General features: G+C 29.1%; 1 protein-coding gene across 1 annotated transcript in view; it reads left to right on the top strand.

Annotated features, from left to right (window-relative positions):
- Positions 1-7742, top strand: part of LOC113389331 — a 50154-nt gene extending 42412 nt beyond the window's left edge. The window contains exons 6-12 of the mRNA XM_026626374.1: positions 18-268; positions 894-1106; positions 3702-3943; positions 5851-6012; positions 6247-6461; positions 6981-7089; positions 7629-7742. Of these exons, the coding sequence (XP_026482159.1) occupies positions 18-268; positions 894-1106; positions 3702-3943; positions 5851-6012; positions 6247-6461; positions 6981-7089; positions 7629-7646 (1210 nt within the window). The 3' untranslated portion in view covers positions 7647-7742. The remainder of the gene's footprint in view (positions 1-17; positions 269-893; positions 1107-3701; positions 3944-5850; positions 6013-6246; positions 6462-6980; positions 7090-7628) is intronic.
- The last annotated feature ends 15402 nt before the right edge of the window (positions 7743-23144 follow it).

The following is a 23144-nucleotide window of genomic DNA, read 5'->3' as shown; positions in this document are numbered from 1 at the left end:
CATGTTTATTTTATTAGGTACAGCAAAGATGGCACGATAATACCAGCCACTACTCTGGACCAAATCGATAATAGCCTGCACACTGAAGACAAACAGTCTTCTGTGAATAATACTCACACGATTTCGCCTGAAATCAATAATGTTTTGACGACTGAATCTGGTACTGCAGCAGGCAGTGGTTCTTTGAAATTCACTATTAAATCTGTTGACAAATTGGCTGTGGCAGGAGATGCTAATTACACTGCTGAAATTATGAACATATCACAAGGTAAAGAATAAATGAATGAAACTTATCTTTTTCACCAAAAATACCATTTTCAGGTGCATGAACTTTTATTTTGCTATAAAAAGTATTAGCCGATTTGAGATTGTATAGTAACAGCTTTTTTATAAAGGTTATTATATCCTTGTATATAATTCAAAAATTATAGATATTTTGAATGAATCTATTCCATCTTGTCACCATAGAAAAAAATTACTTTTTTTGGTTTTATAATTTGGTTTTATAATATTACTATTTTGTATCTCGGGATAGAGGTTAGTGCAATAATAAAATGATTGCAGATAGTTTTGTAAATAATAATAGTTAATTAATAAAAAGTAAAAACAGTAAAGTTTTATCATTGCAATGAATATTTATATTTTATTTTTACAAGTAGAATCTTTTTCTTTGTTTTGTTGAACTGATATTTCACTTTGTTTGACTAATGTTGTTTATTATAGTATTTTGTTTGAGTATGGTGTATAACTTTAAAGCTTAACACCAAATTAGTATTTTAAAAAGTATAAATGTTAACAATATTTTTTAAGAAAGCATACACTAATTTTGTATTTTATTTATTTTTCTTAAAAGTTACCAATATTTTTATAAATGATCTTGATTTTTTTTCTAGAATCAGATCAAAATGTGGAATTTGTCAAAAAGGCGGCAAAAAGCAAAAGTAATAAAAAATCAAGAAAAGAGAAACGCAATCATTTGGTACAGGAAACTTATTTTCTTCAGCAGCAGCAATCTCTTTCTAATACTACGGAGGAAAACATCACAAATCAGTTTGGAGACAGTTCATTTTTGTCAGAGGGCTCGACATTCAGACCTAGTATTGAAGGTACATGAACTTAAAATATATTTACAATATAATCAAATTGCACATATATCCAAAATTATATTTGAAAATACTTAGTCATAGATGTTCACTATGTATAGTGAGTACATAGTAATAACAATACTATGAAATTATTGGGTTGCTCAGAAAGTAAGTTCGTTTTTTTGTAGACATTTTGGCACGTAATTTTCGTACAATAGACAAATACTTTAATAAATTATGTATTGGCATAATTTTTTGGTCGTAATTGGCAAAAAACTCATCGAAGTGCTTTTTGACCTCCTGATTTGAGGTAAAGGTTTTACCGCTGAACAATTTTTTTAGTGATCGTGTGGGGAAATCAAGCACGCTAGTGTTTAGAGAGAAAAACAATGGGACTTGTCATATATTTTTATATCAGTAATATTTTATAATGAATAAATTTTATATATTTTTATACGATGGGAGTTTATACTTTAATATACACTACTATTCCCACATTGGTGACCTACGACGATTGAAATGAAGACAAAGAGGGAGTTTTATTTTTCGAGGATTTTGAGAAATATAGATTTTTATGCAGCACCATAATCACTGGTCTTCAGAGACGACTTATAAGGTACGTCCAGTCCTCGGTTCATCATAGTTAACGCACTTACTACCTGAACCGGACTTTCGTGGTTACCCATTTTGTATACCCAGACCTCAGTGTTTATTGCTGACAAAAAAATAATTTGAAGCCTAGACTTTTCATTGGAATGCAATTCAACCTCTCCTTGTCCGTTAACTCAACAAATCGTCTTTTGATGCTACCTCCCATTATCGGTGACAGCGACGAGTCAAAACAAAATTTGACATAAATTATTTATTGGATTCCATAATTCTGGACTCTTATGTTAAAGAAACCAATGATCCTGATTTGGATAAAGAGCCTACTTCTTTCTCCGATCGGAACCCATCAGATACGAATGCAACGAATGCGGAAATGGAAACCCATAAATTATGCATTCCAAACATTAAGTAATTCTGATATAACTAATACCAATTAGATCGAGGCTGAATCTTAGAAGTTCACCGACATCGAGGTTCAGGAAGTTCACTACATGACTTATATTCAGAACCATAGGCAGAGTTTGAAGATGATGAAAGGTCGAATTACCTATCATACGGTGGATCTGCCGACGAAACATGGAATTACTAATTGACTAGTACCACTATACTGCTATAATCTACTTTCCCACCATATTTTTATAACGTGTTTCCCTGTATTTTCTTTTTAAACTGTGAGGTCAACACTGGGCAGGGAGTGTGTGGGGAAATGAAGCAGGCTAGTGTTTAGAGAGAAAAACAATGGGACTTGTCATATATTTTCATATCAGTAATATTTTATAATGAATAAATTTTATATATTTTTATATGATGGGAGTTTATAGTTTAATATACATTACTATTCCCACAATCGGAACAAATAATGGTCCGATGATGGCAGGTCTGGAGAATATGATAATGTGGCATTATGCATCAATCAAACTGTAAAAGCTTTTGGCGATGCATCAAACTTATCTGAGGTTTTGTGTCGTCTTGATACCGTGATACCTTAATACCTTGATACTATACCTTGCTTGAGGGTTAATTCTGACCTTTTCTATTGAAGTACATTATTTAGTTGATCCAGCTGATGACATAAGGCATCCACATTATCCGTTATGTTATCTTTAAAAAGCTGAAAAACGAACAACATCTTTAAAATCTCACTAAACATACTGCATCATCCTTTTTGGCGAATTTTAGCTTTGCAACTATTTTGAGCAGGTTTTTCTTTTTTGTTTCATGGGTTCTTTACATCCAATTTGACATTCTTAGTGACAAACCGCTTTAAAACCTGAACATTTTTATAACTTTTCAGAGGCGAATAGCGGGCGCTAGTGCGACGACACAGTTTTCTTTCTATGAGAACCATACATTGAGCTTCGAGGAAAATCCCAGACCTTTTAAGTGGTCTTGAACAGTTAAATTTGATATATTTAAACTCAATGGGATCTCATGTATTATTATTCGTCGGTTTGCATCAACTAATACCTTTCTCGTGTCTTTATCAGCTTCAACCGTACTTCTTGGACGTGGTGTATCTTGGACATCAAAATACTAGAAATGAAATATACCAAACTAGTTTTGGCACTGTTGTACTATCAATACTTCATTTCCATACACATTGCTCAATTTCATTTTTATTTAAACAGTATTTTTACTTATTCTAAAAAGCAAAAGAGTAAAATATGTCAAAAAAGCTGCTTAATTCTTTCTGTATTCAAAGTGGCATGGTATTCAAAATCTACTGCATGTAATTGAATAGAATTTTTACACACAGGCCTTAAAATATAAGTTTTAAAATCATATAATAATTATAGGGCTCAAGTGTGATTTTAGGTTCAAAAAATATAGGTAAAATACGAAGTGACTTTCCGAGAAATCTTTTATAATTAATGCTACATGAAAATAGATGAATAGCCAATAGCAACCTGTCTTAGCAAATTGTACCTATAACCGTTTATACAATTATTTTAGTTTTTATAAAAATCTCTGTAAATATCATTGTCAAATATTTGTATTTTGTTTCAGGCAATGGTGATCCACTAGACACATCAATGTTAACAGATCCTTTAAGCATCAGTCCATCTACAGATGTCCATAAGCAGAATAGGAAAAGACGTAAAGAAAAGCATCGCAATAGGTATTCACCCGATTTTATGAGATCACCATCAAAGGAACACAAGCGCAAACGAAAGAAGAAGTCACAGGATGACATGGAGAATCCTAACGATAGTTCAGGATCTGCTAATAAACCCAGAATCACCATCAAGGTAAGATATTTTCGCAAAAAAATTGACAATGTGATCTATTATCTCGTTACAGCGACTAATTTAAAGAAATTGTTAGAGCCTTTTATTTACCAAATACCATTGTTTGCTTATTTTTAATTTCCCAAAGGAGAAGTTTGTTTTCATCAAAAAATCTGATTTGCTAATGTTATGTTTTCTCGACGTTTCATGCCATTCTGAATCGAATGAAACCAAATTTGGAAAAAGTATGTGTGTGTGTGTGAACAGATTTGTTGCCGTAAATCGACGTTTTCTCAAAAATGGCCGCGACCGATTTCAAAATTTTAAAAACCATTCGATGCATCTCGATGAGGATTAGCGTTTTTCAATTTGTTTCTTTGTAAATAGCAGAAAAGTGAAAAAATTTCGTCTACGGTTTAGTCCGCAATTCTGAATCGATTTTGAAAATAGAAAGATATCGGTTGGAAATCGACCTGATTAGTTTTCAGTTAAGATCGGCCCGGCCGTTTTCATAAGGCGTCAAAAATTTTTTTCGACGATTTCTATGAATTTTTCGTTGACTGTATAGTCTTATAGATCATACTAAAATATTACGGACATACAGCAAAGTCGTTTAATTTAAAAAAATTCGTCAAAGTTTGCAAAAATTACCATCGTTTTTTTGGTGTTTGTCAAAATTAGAACTTATATCAACGTTTTCTTAAAAACGCCTGAACCGATTTCAAAAATTTAAAATTCATTTAATGTATCTCATTGAGGTCTATAGTTTGTCAGCTTTGTGCCACGATCTGCCAAGCCGTTTCTTTGTAATTTGGAAAGAGTGTTAAACTTTTTGTCCACATGTAAGCTCATACTACCGAATCGGTTTTAAAAAATCAAAAACTTTTTGAAAAATATTGGTTGTAAATGATACTGATTAGTTTTAGGTAAAATCCACCGAGCCGTTTTTGAATTTAACTGTTGAAAAAAATTGCCGATTATGAAGTTTTTTCTGGCAATAGATCTTTCTTACCACGGTCTTATAAAACATACTAAAATTTTAAGGCCCTACGACAAATAGTTTAATATTAAAAATTCATCAAAGTTTGAGAAAATATTGTAGTCAAAATTTGTGTCAAAAGTTGCTTTTGTGATGTGAATGAGTCAAACATTATCAAATAATTAAATTTTAAAATAATAAGCTGCAGTTTTAGGGCAAATTCGTACAAGTTTGCAATAATTAGTATCGTTTTTTTCACATTTAAGCTCATACTACCGAATCGATTTAAAAAATCAAAATCGTTTCAAAAGATACATTATAAATATATTTACAGATAATTTAAATGTGTTTGAGAAAAATCTATTCGAAATTGCAATGTTTATATTATACAAGCACGTGTCTGTACATTATAAAATATATTTACAGAGATAATTTAAATGTGTTTGAGAAAAATCTATTCGAAATTGCAATGTTTATATTTAAATTTAATTTAAATTCATTAAATTTAATTAACTTTATTTTTGAAATAAACAGTTGAAAATTTTATCTAAATATCTAAATTTCAATTTTGATTGATCAAGTCAATTCTTACACATTTTGGGAAGTCCATGCAACTTGCCTTAAGGCTAAATGCCACTTCCAAACTAGTTTAAATAATAATGGTCGACTTCTCTACTTATGGATATTTGTGCTCTCCTCTACTCTATGTACATTTAATAAATTAACTTTTTTGATCTATTCACGATTATCCACTAATGATTCTATAGCATATAATTTTAATACCATATAATGCAAACATCTGATGTTTTATTTCAACAGTTCATTTTGTTATTTAGTGTTCAATAAAATAAAATATTTAAAATATCTATACCATATTGAAATTATTGAGCAATACATAGGATACACAAATAAGTATTATTATTTTTTTTTACCAATTGCTTGTTTTTAGATCAAATCAATTCCTCTGCCTGCTGGTGAAGTGGCTTCAACATCAAATCCTCAAATGTTCTATGTGCCAAGTGACAGCAATGATGCTCCTCCTCAACAGCTATCGGTCAGTCAAATAAGCATCACAGGGCCCGAAGCTGGTGAAAATAACATGGAAACAATTGTAAGAAATAAATAATCTCTTAGAAAATTCTTGGATTTATTTTTGAAATTCAGATAAAAATAGTGCATGATAGGACAATCAGATTTATCTAACCAACCTATTGGCAAATTTGTTGACTCTTTGCAACTAATGCGTATTGTTTTGAACTTATTTCAGTTATGATTAGAGTTAAATTAATTTTATTTTATTGAAATTTGCATATCTCCTTATACATTATTTTTTTTTTTTTTTAAGGTAAATGATCAATCACAGCCGCCAGGTACCTTCTTGACTCCTCCTCCTGTAGTGGCTAGAAAAATACCCAACAGAAGATCTTCTACTATGGGTTCGGCAACATCAGGACAAAGGGCAATTAGAACAACACCTCAGCAGGATACTGGTACTCCAACAGGAGATGATATGATGTGTGATGTTTGTTCTAAACCTGGAACCAGCCAGAATACTGTCAGGTGACACTTGAAATTAGACCACAATTTAGGATTGTATTGTATTCATATTTTTGATGTTTAGTATCTGATATCCCCTTTCTTTTGTGAGGATTTAGGCTGAACAGAAACGAGTGGCATTTCACAAGCCTTTTTGAAAATTTGAAGCTTAAAGGAACAAGTTTAATTTTCGTTTTTTTACATTTTCTAACACCTGGGAAACTATGATGTGCAGGGCTGAAAGCTGCAAGACGATGGTTTTCGTACTTAGCACACCAAGAATCCTAGAACAAATTTTTTTAGCCTTACAGGAATACCGTTTTTTTTTTTAAGATTTACTAGTAATAAGTTTGCTACATATATAAAGTCCGTTCAGTGCCTCCATTTAATCTTCGACGTCGTGCAAGAGCCATTCCTTTTTGATAGAAGATCCAGAGGTTCTTTCTTCTAGAATCTAGATGAAGATAATTCAACCATTAGATTTTTTATATTTTTTTATTATTTAGTGTTAGTTACCATTTTAATTTATTATGTTTATTTCAGATGTGATGAATGCCTGAAATGTTATCATTTTACTTGTCTTGATCCACCTGTTAAAAAGTCTCCAAAACGACGTGGCTATTCATGGCATTGCGCTGATTGTGATCCTACGGTAAATAATATAAACTATAATATGAAAGTAGGTATTTATTAACGTTTATATTTTTTCCAAAAAATTCTATTTGTTATTAACTTCTCGTAGGGTAAGTTATAGTAATCGCAAAAGAATCGAAACAGAAATTTTTTGCATAATTTTACATTTCATAGGTTTTTGAACATTTTGTCATACCTTAAAAAAAATCGATGTTTATATGTGTGTGTGCGAGATCGTTTCGGAGATCCAATAAAAAATACAATTTGACAGACAAAAATGATCATTAGACATATGCACATCAAATTATCAAATATTTTATAGATATTTTAATTATTGGTATGGGAAATTCCAGCAATTAGCTTTAAGGCACGATGCCATGCAACACTAGTTCAGTTAATTTTTTTTAAATTATTGAACTTTTTTCAACAGTTGATACACATGCAATATCCAAATGTACAGAATAAATAGTTTTATGTATTTACTTATTGTTTTAATCTTGTTTAATTACAATTATCTCAAGAGAAAAAACAAACTTAATTATTATTTTAACTTTTCAGGAAACTGATTCCACATGAGGTACTTTGATGAAATGAATTCGTATGTATATGAATGTATACAAACAAATAATTTTGTATATGCCCATATATAGTAATTAGGTCTGAAAGATATAGTAAGTATTTAATTTTTAAACATAATTATATATATATATATATATATATATATATATATATATAACAGATGTAACTATGATATTGCTTTTTTTATTTTATGTAATATTTTAATGTGTAAATGATTTAACTGAATGTATCAAATGAAGATTTTTTAATCATTAGACGAAAAGCAAATGTAAATGTATGAATGTTGTCCAAATTTTAATTATTTTTATATATTCTTTATATAAAATATCTGAATCTTTATTTTTATTAGCTTATAGTTACGATATTTTAATATATATGAAGTTAAAACTAATTATACTTTATATAATTGAGTCTCATTCAATTTTAGTTGTAGTCGATAATGAATCACATATAAATAAAAATTGATTTAGTTTCGATTTATCAATCAATAAAAGTTTTGTATTACAAATTCATATTAAATATGAGTAATACATTATACATTTACGTACGTCATTTCAATTCATTTAATGATTAAAAAATTTATTAATAATTGAATGAATTAGTAAGGATTAAAAATGAATTATTGAATTAACGTGTAAATATATAATTGTGAAATTTGGATAACTGTTAAGTGTTTAGTTTGTAATATGAAATGATAAATACAAAAAAATTAAATATGTGTATGCTATTTCATAGTTTTTTCACAGAAACAAGTTTAATTTTAGGTTAAGTATTTTATCAAGGTAAGTGCTAATTTATCTTATTGAAGTTTTTACATTCATGCTACATAGTGTAACATTTTTTTTGCAGATTTTCGATGCTAAATACGTGTGATGAACAATATTAGAGGAAGGAAAAAAAACTACGTCAAAATATGATATTTCAGCAATTTATAAGAACTATAAATGATACAGAACTATTTGGAGAACTATTGAAAGATTTATTAGAATAGTAATGAATTACTATTGTTGATTGATAATAAATATTAAAGACAGATTATTATGCGTTATGTGTTAGAAGACAAATCATTTAAGGGGGGCGATACATGTAATCGCCTTAATTTTTACCATTTTTTGAAGACTTTTTAAACTGGGAAGGAATGATTGAATCTTTTTGAACTTTTTTAGGGTTATTTATTATATATTAAAATACACAAAAAAAATTTTTTTTTATTTTTTTCTTTTTAAATGGCTGCCGTAAAAATAAATCTGCCAAGACCCTCTCGGGAAACGCCATCAATTTGCGGGCGTTCTCACTTTTCGTACGGTGATCTGAATTTAAAAAAATTAGTTTGTACGTGTTCATAAAACATATATCTTCTAGTTAAACCAAAAAAAATTAAAAAGTCACAAAATCGTAAATTGGCACACCTTAGAAAAAAAAAGTTCGATTTTTCACCTTTTTTTCAATGGTTTTTTTTGGTAAAGGGTTAATTTTTGAAACATTTTTTGGAATGTTTGAGGTTTAACTAGAAGCTATTACTGTAAAGTAGATGTGTGCAAAATTTCATTGGAATCGGTTGAGAACTTTTTGAGTTATCCCGCCCGCAAGTTTCAAAAATGTCGTTTGAGAAAAACGCGTTTAAAGTTTTGACACATAGAACAGATAAGGGTTGAGGCGTGGCACTTAAATGAGTTTTTATTGTATAAATAATGATAATTTTGTTTGAATATTTACAGGCATATTTTTGAGATGTTATTGTAACGATTTATGAAAAAAAAAAAAATCGATTTTTTTTTTCTTGTTACATGTATCGCCCCCCTTAATTGTTCAAATATTGCAAATTTTATTCATTTGCCTATTTGATACAAAAGTATCATTTACTAATTAATCTCTGAAATGAAGTCTCAGTTTTAGGTACACACAATTGTGTCAAATTGTGCAAATTTAATTCATTTACATATTTGATACAAAAATGTCATTTACTAATTTATTCCTAAAATGAAGTATATCAGTTTTAGGTACACAAAATTGTGAAGTTTCAATAAAATTAGAAAAATGGAAGAAGTAATACTTTTTGAATGTGGTAATGAAAATAGCAGAAAATAGAAAGAGAATTAAATTCTACTCATATTACATTTTATTCTTTAAGACTGGTTAACTTTATTAACATCGTTTTGTCATATTTTGAGAAGTGAAGTTTTCAAATATTTATTATTAACTTTCCGTAGGGTAAGTATAAGTAATCGCAATAAAATCGAAAATGTAAATTTTTGCATATCTTTACGTTTTATAACATAAAAATGTAAATTTCAGTAACAAATTCTGTAATTATTTTCGGAACTACAGAAGAAATAGTGAGCAAGCGTTCAAGCATGTATACAAGCGGTTTTTAATTTTTCGATTCTTCCAATAAGAAAGATAAGGAAAAAACTAAACATCCTATCGGAACGAGACAAAATTCATTGTTTTCAGTATTGAATTCTATTCTAGTTGAACCTAAAAAAACTTAAGAAAAGTTATAATTAACCCATTTTTTGAACAATCTGAAGTGATTTTTTCAAGCTGCAAAAAGTTGGTGAATTTCTCATTTCTTCTGGACTTTTTAGGTTCAACTAGAATCTATACTATTGAAAATATATGTTTATTTTGATTTTTTTTGTTTTGGATGGAAATTGCGACCTGCATCTTTCCCGCCAAATGACACCTGCATCCTTGTGGCGCATCGGCAAAATGCTCGTACCCGTCATATATTTTAATTAAAAATAATGAGAACAATGTTGAAATATACAATAAAATCTCAAAGTTTCGTTCTAATTAAATATTTATTTCCTTTTCTAAAAATTCCTCTAAAAACCGATTTTTTTATGCCTCCCCACTTAACGATTCCTAATATAATCTTTAAATAGTTTGGCCCTGTCGAGGAACTGTGCATAGTGAGAAACATATCATTGGCAACAATCTATATTTTATGTTTGCGTCAACAACCAAAAACCAACAACAATGACACATATTTATGCCAAATGGATTCTGATTCCATCTTATAATGAATATTGAACGAAAGTTCTATGAAGTCGTTCCCGATCTTTCGGTTATTCATAATTTTACTAATTATTAATAACAAGGGCGCCGATATTTAGACGTAATAATCGTTCCGACATTTCTAGCTCAGAATTTCTAATGATAATTGGAGAACGTTTAACGTATAAATATTTTAGCGTCGTCCATTTTCCACGTACACAATACTTATAGCTACGTATCACAATATAGCAGTGATAGGCCAGTTATTTTTTTCAAAGGTTTGAAAATTCCATGAAAACTCTTACATCGAACTATTTAGTTTTTGCATCATTTAATTAAATATGAAGTGTTATAATTAACTTCTCGTGAGGTAAGGTAAAGTAAAGTAATCGCAAAAAATCGCAACTTTTTATTTGCATATCTTTACGTTTCATAGGTTTCTGAACATTTTGGCATATCTTGGAAAAAATTGATTCATGTGTATGGGTATGTGTGTAGTATGTATATGTATGTATACAATTTTTGTCCACGAAATCGAGAGCACGGATTAACCGATTTGCCTGATTCTGCTTCCAAAAATAATCGCGATTCATATGTTGGAAAGATGTGCTGAGGGGGCGTCTATTAATCACGTGATCGTTTTTCTTTTTAAGGATTCTTGGACCTCCCCTCCCTCTTGGTTATATGTGACGGTATTCAAATTACTTCCCCGTCCCTCACCAAACATCACGGTAAAAATTGTAACATATTTGAGTTTTTTTTTAATGTTTGATTTTTTTTAATTTCAGGTAAAAAATACATACACGACGCGATATTTACTATACCTTCTCTCCCCTTCGTGATATTTTGTGATTCTTTGTGAAACTCTCCCTCTCCCTAAAAACCTCACGTAATTAATTATCGCCCCCTGATTAGTGAACACATGGGTATGCTTTGGCAAAGGCAGGTTCAGCCGTTTCGAAGATATTTAGCAAAATGGCAATTCGGTTTTTGAGAAAACGGAGCATCTAATTAGAATGATTCAAAAATATTTTATTTGTATTGACGGAATGCAAAATTGATTCTTTTTTGGGGAATGCAGGTCCAGTGGTTTTGGTGACCCAGAAAAAAATTAGAATAAATTACATTTGATGGTCGAAAATTATATATGCTCATCAAATGGTCAGTTATTTTTTAGAGATTTTATTAACGACTACAAATTTTGTATCCAATTTTGATTTAAAAAGTAGTCATTTCTTGAGAAAGGCAGCTGTTTCGGAGCTATTATTATTCAAAAAACATTTTTGTGTTGTCAGTGTGAAGAAATGATTTGAAAAAAAAATGAAAATTTCCAAGCAAATTAAAAAAAAAAATTAAAAACATTTCAAAGTTTCAAAAAAAAAAAACGAATCGAAAGATTAAATATTTGAGAACAAATCAACTATTTTTAAGTATTATATAAACTGAATTGCAAAGTTAGAAGTATTTATTTGAAGTATTAAGTGAACTTAAATATTAAAATTGAAAACCAAAATATTTTTGATATTCGAAAAAAAAGAATATTATCTTTAAAATAAATAAATTCTAATAAAAGAAAATAAAAAATTACGAAGAAATAGGAAATTAAAAAGGAATTAGAACAAAAAAAATCTCAAAAACAATCGTTGCGTCAATACAAGCAAAAAATTTTCTGAATCATCCAAATCGAATGCATTTAGCTTTATACTTGTCTTTGCCAAAACTAATAATCTCCCCTTCTTTCCATTATTACGAATTAAATATTTTTTAATCATTCGAATCGGATGCTTTGTTCTCTCAAAAGCTCGATTTCTATTTTCTTGCCTTTGTCAAAAACTAATAAGCAAGTCTCACCATCAATAGGAATCTAATATTTTTTGAATTAAGCAAACGTGGAAAAAAGTTGTATCTCTACACACACCACATCATCATTTTTCTAAGGTTTGCCAAAATGTTCAGAAACCTTTGAAACGTAAAGATATGCAAAAATTCTCAATTTCATTTTTAGACGATAACAATAACGTACCCTACCGAATATTGAATTATTTTGTCACTTGTTATTAAAAGTTTGTTGATTCGTTTGCGGAGTAATTTCTTTTTTACCGCGAGGTTTGTTTTCCATTGCTATATATTTTCCGAAGCGCACAACAGTTGGGGGGTGAGTTGGGAAATTGGGGCGGAAAACGGAAAAATTTATCGATAAATAAAATGTATTCGTTTACTAGTGTGTACTGTGGTCAGTTACGCATCGGCTATCGAAGGATGAACGAAGACACGACATCGATAGTTTTAAATTAATTAAATAATATTAACTAAAAAATTAACGTGAAAAAATATTAATATAGAACTTTAAATATATTTAGTGAAAAAAAATTGAAAAAAAATGAAATAAATGTAATTGATCATGGAATTCAAGTCATATTACTTTAAATTTTCTTCAATTTAATTTATATTTTTATGTGGAAAAGCAAAAAAATAAATTAAATTAAATCAGTGCTCTAATAAAAAATACAATTTCAAATATTGATAATTAAAATTTATTATATTAACCTTTGCTCTCGTATGCTGCCGCTCCGGCGACAATTCATATTACTTTTGCAATCTACGAGTGGGAAGTATTAAGTGGGATTAAGTAATACTGAATTCAAATAATTTTTAAAAATATATTCTAATCAGATTGCATTTCCTCAGCTCAATTCATAATTTTTAAACTTAATATACAATAAGTGTTGTGATATACAAATACTAATAAAATTATATTACCTAATAAATAATTTAAAACGTGAACATTTTCATGTCTATATATTGTGTAAACTATTTTTTCATTGATACAAGAAAGTTATAATAAAAATTTTATTTTATTGAATTTTTGTCAAAGCTGAGCAAATTAAAACCAAACTTCTAAATAAATAATAAAAATACTAACCAAAGTTATAAGATTGTGTCTTCAAGTTCTGAAAGCTACATTTAATCGAATAAGTCATGTAATTACTAAATTTATTCAACTGAATTATTTTTCTTCTAATTACTAAATTAAGTGTGATTAAAGTGATGTGAAATTTTGTGAATCGTTTCCTGCAACATGGGCTAGAAAATTTAACAGTAACTTTAGCATGCCACCAAAAATTCGCAAAAGGGTCCAGAAACCTTTAAAGCAGGATTTTAAGTCGAAAATGGCTCCTCAAGGTGGAGCTTATGTCCATTCCAGTCCACCCAGAGGTAAGAAATATTATACCTTTGTAATTATAAATGATATGAAATTACTTGTAAAATTATTTTTAGTTGCTATAAGAGTTAGTTAGGAAAATATTTTTTGTGGAAATAAATTTTTAAGAAAAACTGGTCAGGTAGTAGTAAAAACTAGCAAACATTAAAATCTATCGAAAAAGTAAGTTCAAAATATTATATAGCTCAGAAAACATAATTTTTTTCGGACAAATCTTTTATAACATCTCGAAAGAGGCGTTTGCTTTGGCAAAAAATCTAGTTTGATAATTTTATTTTCTCGACGTTATTCAAATTCAGAGCCAAAATTTGACCACCACCGGTTTCTAGAATTGAAATTTCGAAGTATTCGCGTTGATTAATTTCCGCGACTATCGAATCATTTTTTTTTGTAGAATTATGAGAAATGCAAAGTTTTTCGTCCACATTTTCGCCAAAATGTTAATAAAAATACATCACAGTTTAGAGTGATGTATTCGGTCAAAATTCTAAAATTCTGAATTCTTATTGATTAAGTCAACGATTCAAGTTTTTAGAGCAAAATACTATTTACACCTAGTTTTGTTATATTTTTATTTTAAAACATTTATCTTTTTACTGGGTTAATTAAACATTCAACGATGATGTATTATCTGAAGAATTAGGCTATGACTAGTGTTTTTTCAATTAGCCTGTGAGTTTCAATTCATGCGGTAAATAAACAGCATGTTGAAACTTCCTGAGGAAGGAAATGTTCATTTCCCGTAATTCCTACTTCAATCGCACGCGATTTTATACCCTTAATAAATTGATGATGTATACTTACATACATACTTTCTATTAATGATCCAAGAATGTTTCATTATTGTTTATATGTAAATAAAATACAATTCATGAAAACACCACGTCTCGGAATTTTTTTTAAGTGACACTATTGTAAAAATATTTATTGTTACAATACGTGGCTCCTTACTGCGAATTAGTAGTTAGAGCTGAAAGACTTCAATACACGCCTCGGGCAACCTGATTTCAAAGAGCAGTGACATCGGTTTTCACTTGAAAATATTGTAGAAAAATATTAGCAATTTTTTTCAGTTAAAAATAGCCCTAACCTGTTCATTGATATAGCTGCACCAATAGAAAATTCATAAGTATTATAGAAATTCCAATAATAATGTATCAAATAGAAATAGAACAACCGTTTGGGTTGCCATCTATGAAATGAGCCATGTCAGTTTAGCACTAGCTACAACTATTATGAGGAAGTCGTTTGCTTTAGTTCTTCATTCGATAACCGACGTCATTTTGAAAAAATAAAATTACACCACTGAGAAGGGCGGAGTCCAAATTGTTTGCACTTTTGATCTTAAGGATAACATAAACCTAATTTCAAAATTTCATGCAAATCAGAGCACAGTAAAAAAATTCAGATCCAAAACGCTCCATTCACCGATGGCGGAGCGCAAAATGTTTTCACTTTTAAATTTTAGGCTAAGATTAGCCTATTTACAAAATTTAATGCACGTTGGAGCACAGTAAAAAAACAGTTATTTAAATACAATAAATTTCGGTATATTATTTATCCATTATATATGCAATTTCTGAGATTATATATGAAGCACAATAGTACTAATTTCTATTGTGGTGTACATAAATAATGGTAAAATTTACTATTTATAATTAAATAGTTTTTTTTATAGAATTATAATATTTTAGAATTTTTGCTAAGGCCATGAACTCTCTTTCTACGCAAAATTAAATTGAACATTTCAAATAAATTTTAATAATTGGTTAATTGATTCAAAACTAATCAGCTGAATTGAACAACTGATCAGCATAAGTTCTAACTGGTATCTTTAGAAAAGTTTTTGATTTTTAAAATAAGTTTAGGAGTTTTGGAAAAACCGTTGCAATGTATATAAATAGTATAGTTTAGAGGAGATTGGATACGGTTGTGCCACTTTTTTATTGGCAATAATTTTGTTAATTTATCAGTTTCCAAGCAAAAAAATTAAATTAAATAGTAAGTTGAATATTTGTCTACTGTCTTTAAATACGACTCTATTTCAAAATCAGTGTCGTTAACTGTTGTGACGACTGTCACTACCGTACCCTGGCACAACCGTACCCAAGTCTCCCCTACTAATACAATTTTCATGCTTATAAAATAAATGTAGTTAGTTACATATATTAGCACTCGTCGTTTCAAACACGCGAAGTATTAATTTTGACTGCATAAGTCAATATTTAATATCAGATATCTACTAACAGCAAAACGTAATTTTTGTATTCTGTTTTTATAAAAATATATTAAAAATATTAACTCTTAGATGTTTGATCATTATTGTTTCAATCAACAATAGTTTCGATACCATTTTGAAATTAAAAAAAAAGTCACAATTTAACATCCGGACTTTTTTGAAATTGTTAATAAAGCAACGGGTTGATCATTTCTTTAAAAAAATTTAAGGAGAGTAATTTCCAGCTGATATATTTAGAATGAATTTGAACTTTATATTTCTTAGGATTTTTTGAGGCAACCTGAATGAACAGCAAATAGCTTTTAACAATAACTTATACCTATTGAAAACAGTTAATTATAAGTTAACAGTCCACTTGGTAAATTTTTAACAAAGTGTAAAAAGTACGATTTTTAGTTGATATTGTTAAATGGCTAGTAAATTTTCGCAATTAGATTTAAAATCTTAAAAATAAAATATTATTTTATAACAATCAAATTTAAATTATAACTATTATATAGGTCTAATTAAATTCCCTTAGGGTAAGTTATAGTAATCGCAAAAAATCGCAAATAATATATTTTTTACCTAGATTTACATTTCAAAGGTTTCTGAACATTTTGGCATACCTTATAAAAAATGGATGTATGTGTGTGTGTGTGTGTGTGTCTGTATGTTTGGATACAAATTTTTGTCGACGATTTCGAGAACACGGTTCAACCGATTTCAATGATTCAAAAAACATTCGATTCCTATTGATAAGGAGATGTGCTGATTAGTTTTTGGCGAAGGCAGATCTAGCCGTTTTGAAGGTGCGGGGCAACATATGCCAAAATTGGTATTTCAGTTTTTGAGGTAAAAGAACGCCCGATTTGAAAGATTCAAAAAACATTTTATTTGTATTGAACAAATGAAGAGTTGTTTAGGCAGATTTGGGCATTTTTGGGTAGGTATTAGACATTTCTGGGTAGGCAAGTCTAGCGGTTTTGGAGATACAGAGAAATGTAAAAAAAATATTTGGTAGTCTAAAATGAACATTGTATTTAAATAACTAGTGCAGTAAATGGATAGAAAAGAGGGTGTAATTTCTGAATTATTTTTACTGTGCTCTGATTTGCATGAAATTTTGGAAATGGGCTAATCTTACCCTTAAATTCATAAGTGAAAATAATTTGCACTCCGCCACCAAACAATGGAGCGTTTTGAGTCTGAACTTTTTTTACTGTGCTCCGATTTGCATGAAATTTTGGAATTAGGTTTATCTTACCCTCGAGATCATGAGTGAAAACAAACAGTGGTGTAATTTTATTTTTGCACTAGTTCTAAATTCTTCTAATAAATAAAGAAATATCTCATTCAGCACAAATCAGTATTATGCACTTTCAGTAAATTTTACTGTGAAAACCAAACAACATATATCACAGCCCATACGACATATCAAACAATCAACTATTGAAATATGCTCAGAAAATTTTCCAGTTATTACTTAAATATGTAAAAACCTAACTTAGAAAGGCACAAACGTCACAACCTTATCATTTGTGCATTTTTCTGATGTGTCATAATAATACATGCAAGAAGTTAGATTCTATGTATAAAACGCCTGATCGCACAGCAAATACATAGTATTTTGACAGTGTTAGTACCATTTTATATGAAAAATGCACCATAACATAGGCCTATTTCATAGCAGAATTATCCGGTGAATATGGGTGAAATAAAAATATCTTACTCACACAAAATTTGTTCTAGTGAGATTTCACACACTCTAGCGACCCACAGATTTAAAATCTGTTCTCTATACAGTGCCTGTCACTGTTAAATATATTATATCACACTATCGGAAACTCTTTACGTCTATTATATACGCATTTCAAAACGTCTCACGAAAATAAATTCTTGAAATATACCTATCAATCAACTCTATCGTATTCTGATGGATATTGCCAATTTGCACGTAACGGATGTTTCCATAAAAAACTATATAAAACGAATGTGTGTTTAAGTGGAATAGGTCTTCACATGGCCGTATTCTGGAAGATGTTTAGAAAATGAATCTGTTTTTAATCTTTCTGGTAATCTTTCTGGTAGAATTTTTAAAATTCGTTCAGGATTTTTGGTAAAAACATAGACAAAAAGATTTGCACTTTTCTCCTAATTATAAAAAGTATCCCTACCGATCGTCTCGCAAAATGAATGCGAGTCCTTATTGAGTCTCATCAAATGGCTTTAAGTTTTATGAAATTGGTGCAGTCTTTCCGTGAAAAAAGTTTGGCTCACATACATAGTTTTTCTAATTTTGGTGTCGAAGGTTTTTCAGAATGACTTGAAACCTAAAGAAACCATATTCCTACATTTAGCAAATGGTATTTTCTGGCGAAGGAATGAATGAAACAATTTAGTATTTTAATTAAAATTCATTTGAATTTGAATTCATTTTGAATTTACGCTCGATATTTTTTTGTAATAATATACTTACTATTTGTAATAAACTGTATAGAATTCTACTACATTATAATTATAATGTCGAATCAAAAATTAAATTGTTTATGATTCTAAATCGTTTTTTAAACTGCAAAGAAAACACATATATTTATAGAATTCGATATTTGCGTTATTTTTGTGAGTGTTATATGTGATTTTTAATTAAGACTAGCAAACCCGACGAACTCCGTTTCGCTACCAGATGGTTTCGTGAGAAAGATGAAGAAATTTTTTGTTTGTTTTATATTTGAAAAGAAAAAATTTGATCAGAAAGGAAAACCCGACTTATTTATATATATATATATATATATATATATATATATATATAGAAGATAATCTATTTGCAATTATTTAAAACAATTATTGATTATTTTTATTACTCGAATTTTTAATTACGGTGCGTGAAGTTCCAGCAATTTGCATTACGGCACGATGCCATGCACCATTAATTTTCTTAGCTATAAACCTTGCGGAGCTCGAGACCTTACCAACGAATGCAAAATTGTCGAAATTGGTTCGTGCGTTCTGGAGTTATTTCGTCAGGAAGGAAAACCCGACTTATTTTTATATATATAGAAGATAATCAATAAATCAAATTGTAAACTTTCATTGTAATATTACAAGGATTACAAGGACATGCATGGCATCAAATTAAATATTTGAGAATTTTGAAAAAATACCCCTTTATGATTTTTTTTTTTTTTTTTTTTTTTTTTTGGAAGTTTGGATTTTATTTTCAGAGCAATCGTGCTATAGCATAATAAGAAATTCAGTGACGATATATCAAAGCGCGTAGGCGTCGCGTCGCAGTCTAACAGTTACTTATTATAAATATTGGTACTGAACCCATATGTATACGTCCATTGATAAATTTTGACCGCCAAATGGCTTTTTTTCACTTTTTTCGCTGTATCTCCGAAATCAATCAAATCAGCTTGTATCCCCAACAAAAGTAATCGAATGCTTTTGGACCATTCAAATCGATGTATCTTTTCTTTCGTGGACGACAAATTGTATCCGCCCGCAAATGCATAGCCACAGAAACACTCATGCATGTGAACATGAAAAAAAAATTAATTACCCAAAAACGGCTAAGTGGAATTTTCACAACTGATATCTTTCAAATAAAATCAAAATCGGTGCATGATTTTTTGCAAAAAATTTGAACAAACGATTTTTTAATTGTAAAGAAACTACTCGGCCGATCGTCGCGCAAAACTAATCAATGAAGATTCTTAACGAGTTTCGTCAAATAGCTTTTATTTTTTCCAAAAAAGTGCTTTTCTGAGAACACATACTTTTTTGAATATTTGCGTCAAACGATTAGTAATGACATAGGACAAACATGTCTAATGATGAAAAAATCAAATGAATTTTTTATTTAATTATGAAGTTTCATAGGGCAAGTCAAATGTTCATACTACGAATTTTTTTATTAATTAATACAAAAATATTGTAAATATTTTATAGGTTTCTATAGATTCATTCAGCACCTCGAATTACCAATATTTTTTTCTAATTATCAAAGATCACGTGAAATGAGCATAGTAACCACTAAAAATAATCTAATTTGAACCTACAGCAAACAAGCATTTCGTGTCATTTCACAATAAATATTCGGCGTTAGCATATTTGTCCTAAATCGAAATACAATTCACGAAATTGAGTGCTTTCTATATTAATTAATTAGAATTTACCTACATTACTATCTGAATGGTCAAAATATCAATAAAAGTATGAACGCAAAGTTTATTATGTTCAATGGAATGGAAATATTATTGAAAACGAAGAAATTGATTGACCAATGATTATTATTTTTCTATTAGTTATTCTTTATTTAACAAATTCCTATATATGTTGATCGTTAAACAAAGTAGGATTTCTTTTATCACTAATATTAGAATCTTAACACTTTCCACTCGAATGGCGCCGAAAATGAAAATCTTTATATATCTTTACGTTTATCTTTAAGGTTTCTGATCATTCTGTGTGTGTGCATATGTATGTGCGGATACAGTTTTTCGTAGACGATTTCGAGAACACAGAGACGTGCTGATTAGTTTTTGGCAAATGCAGGTCATTCAGTTTTTGAGAGAACAGAGTACTCGATTTGAATGATTCAAAAAACATTTTACTTGTACTGACGAAATAAATAATTGATGAAATTTTTGGTAAGCGGTTTCGGAGATACAGAGTAAATAGTAAAATAAAAGATATTTGGCGGTCAAAAATGATCTTTAGGCATATGCACATCAAATTATCAGATATTTGATAAAGTTTTTAAAAATGAGTACTAATATTGTTACAATTTTGTTGGGTTCCGTACCAAAATTCTCCGAAAAAAAAATTCAAAATTTTCAAAAATATACAAAGTTTATTTATTTATTGATTTCAAATATGAATTTTAAAATTACAAACCAGTTTGAAAATATAAATATTTAATTTATTTAAATCATAAGAATCGCTTTATTCCAATCGTAAGAAATATATCCTCAGATGGATTCATTCATTCACCTTCTGCAAATGTAAACTTTCTCAAGTGCTTTGAGCGATAAGTTCGTCACTGTATATTTTATGAACGATAAAATATATAGTGATTATAATTAACTATTTGAAAATGTTTAAAACAATTGTTATTAATCATTGATCAATATTTATTGATTACTGATTTTTTTCCTTGATTTCCTCGAATTCTGGTACGGGAAGATCTAGCAATTTGTCTTGAGGCACGATGCCATGCACAATTAGTTCAAATTTTTATTTAGAACTATTTTTTACCAATATTTTCATAATAAGTTTGCTTATTAGTATCTTTCTTCTTGAGGATTTTTTCTTTAGTACCACCAATTCTAGTCTTGATGGATTTTTAGCAAAATTGCTTTCCAAAAAACAATATTTTTTTTATTCATGTAATTGACGTTTCCATCAATTTTTTACTTTGTTCACTACGATTTTTTTTGTAAAAATACACCTACAAAAAACCAAATATATTACTAAACTGCAACCCTGGAAACTAAAACCTCTCCTATATATAATTTTCAATAACGATAAATGTATATCGTGTGACAATGTCAATTTTTATATATTGCCTTCTTTAACTACATATTTCTGATTCTACATGGTATTATAGAACCACATTTATTATATTTTGAAATTTATCTGAGTTAGTCATAAAACCCTTCTGAAAGAAGAAGATATAAAACAAAATCAATTTTACTATAAATTATTTCAGTGTTGGTGCGTTAAAAATTTAAATCATTTATCAAATTATATTAATTGTGTTCTATGTAGAGTCAATTTTCATGTTGGGAACTTTAGGCCATCGTAGTCTATCTTTTGTGGAACTCGACAGGATTTTAACAAAGACTTGCAGGAAGAAAATTGACAAATGTTTGTTCTTTTCTAAGATTTCTGACGACAGATTAAAATCAAAAATTGATTTGATTGAAAAATATTGTCAGTGTAGGAAAAGAGTTTTGGCAAGGCAACGGCAAGGTAACCATAACAAGTTAATTAACTCTAATATAGTAATAAGAAATATATTTATATGAAATATTATAGTTTAAATAATATGTAGGTCTGTCACGTTTTGGAATTGAGTGTATGTATATATTAATTTATAATAATAATTATGCAAAGTGATGATACTTAATTTTCTGCATATTTAGTTTTGAGATGGAGATGTTTTTTTTCGGCAGAAAATTCGTTGTGCTAATTTTTGCTAAGTTTGCTAGTTTAGTCATTCAGTTTATACATATATTTTTTTTGTTTTGATAATTTTCCGTAAGATAAAGTTATAGTAATCACAAAAAAATCAAAAATGAAAATTTTCATTTATCTTTACGTTTGAAAGGTTTCTAAACATTTTGGCGTACATTATAAAAAATTGATGTATGTGTGTGTGCTCGGATATAAATTTTCGTCGATGATTTCGGGAGCACGGATCAACCGATTTGAATATTTAAAAATACATGTGATTCCTATTGATAAGTAGTAGTGCTGATCAGTTTTTGGCAAAGGCAGGTCTAGCCGTTTCGAAGATACGGGGCATAAAGTGTCCAAAATGGTTATTCAGTTTTTGAGAAAAAAGAATGTGCTATTTGAATGTTTTTATAAACATTTTACTTGTAACAACGAAATGAATAATTGAAATTTTCGGTAAGACAGGTCTATCAGTTTCGTAATAAATCGAATGAAAAAAGTAACTAGCTGTAAGTGGAATTCTATCTTGAGGCAATTATGGCATCGTGCCTTAAGGCAAATTGCTGGAACTTTCCGTACCGTAACGAAATGTTCGTGGAATACTGAATGTTTTCAAATAGATTATTCTAAATATTGTAACATTGTCAATATTTATAAGAATTATATAAACTGTATTGCAGAGTTGAAATTATTTGTAAAGTATATTAGAACTATAGTCAGAATTAAAAATGGAATCTGAAATATTTTCGATATAAAAAACTAAAAAAAAAATAAAAAAAAAAAAAAAAAAAAAAAAAAAAAAAATGGAACAAATTTTTTTTTTTCCAAAATCAATTATTTTGTTAAGACAAGCAGAAAGTTCTTTGAA

The sequence above is a fragment of the Ctenocephalides felis genome, unplaced genomic scaffold (assembly GCF_003426905.1).
Source record: "Ctenocephalides felis isolate EL2017-DRISC unplaced genomic scaffold, ASM342690v1 CF-g0.4_SCAFFOLD_03573, whole genome shotgun sequence".
Classification (NCBI taxonomy): Eukaryota; Metazoa; Arthropoda; class Insecta; order Siphonaptera; family Pulicidae; genus Ctenocephalides; species Ctenocephalides felis.
Note: the sequence above shows the minus strand (reverse complement) of the source record. Positions and strands in the feature narration are given on the sequence as shown.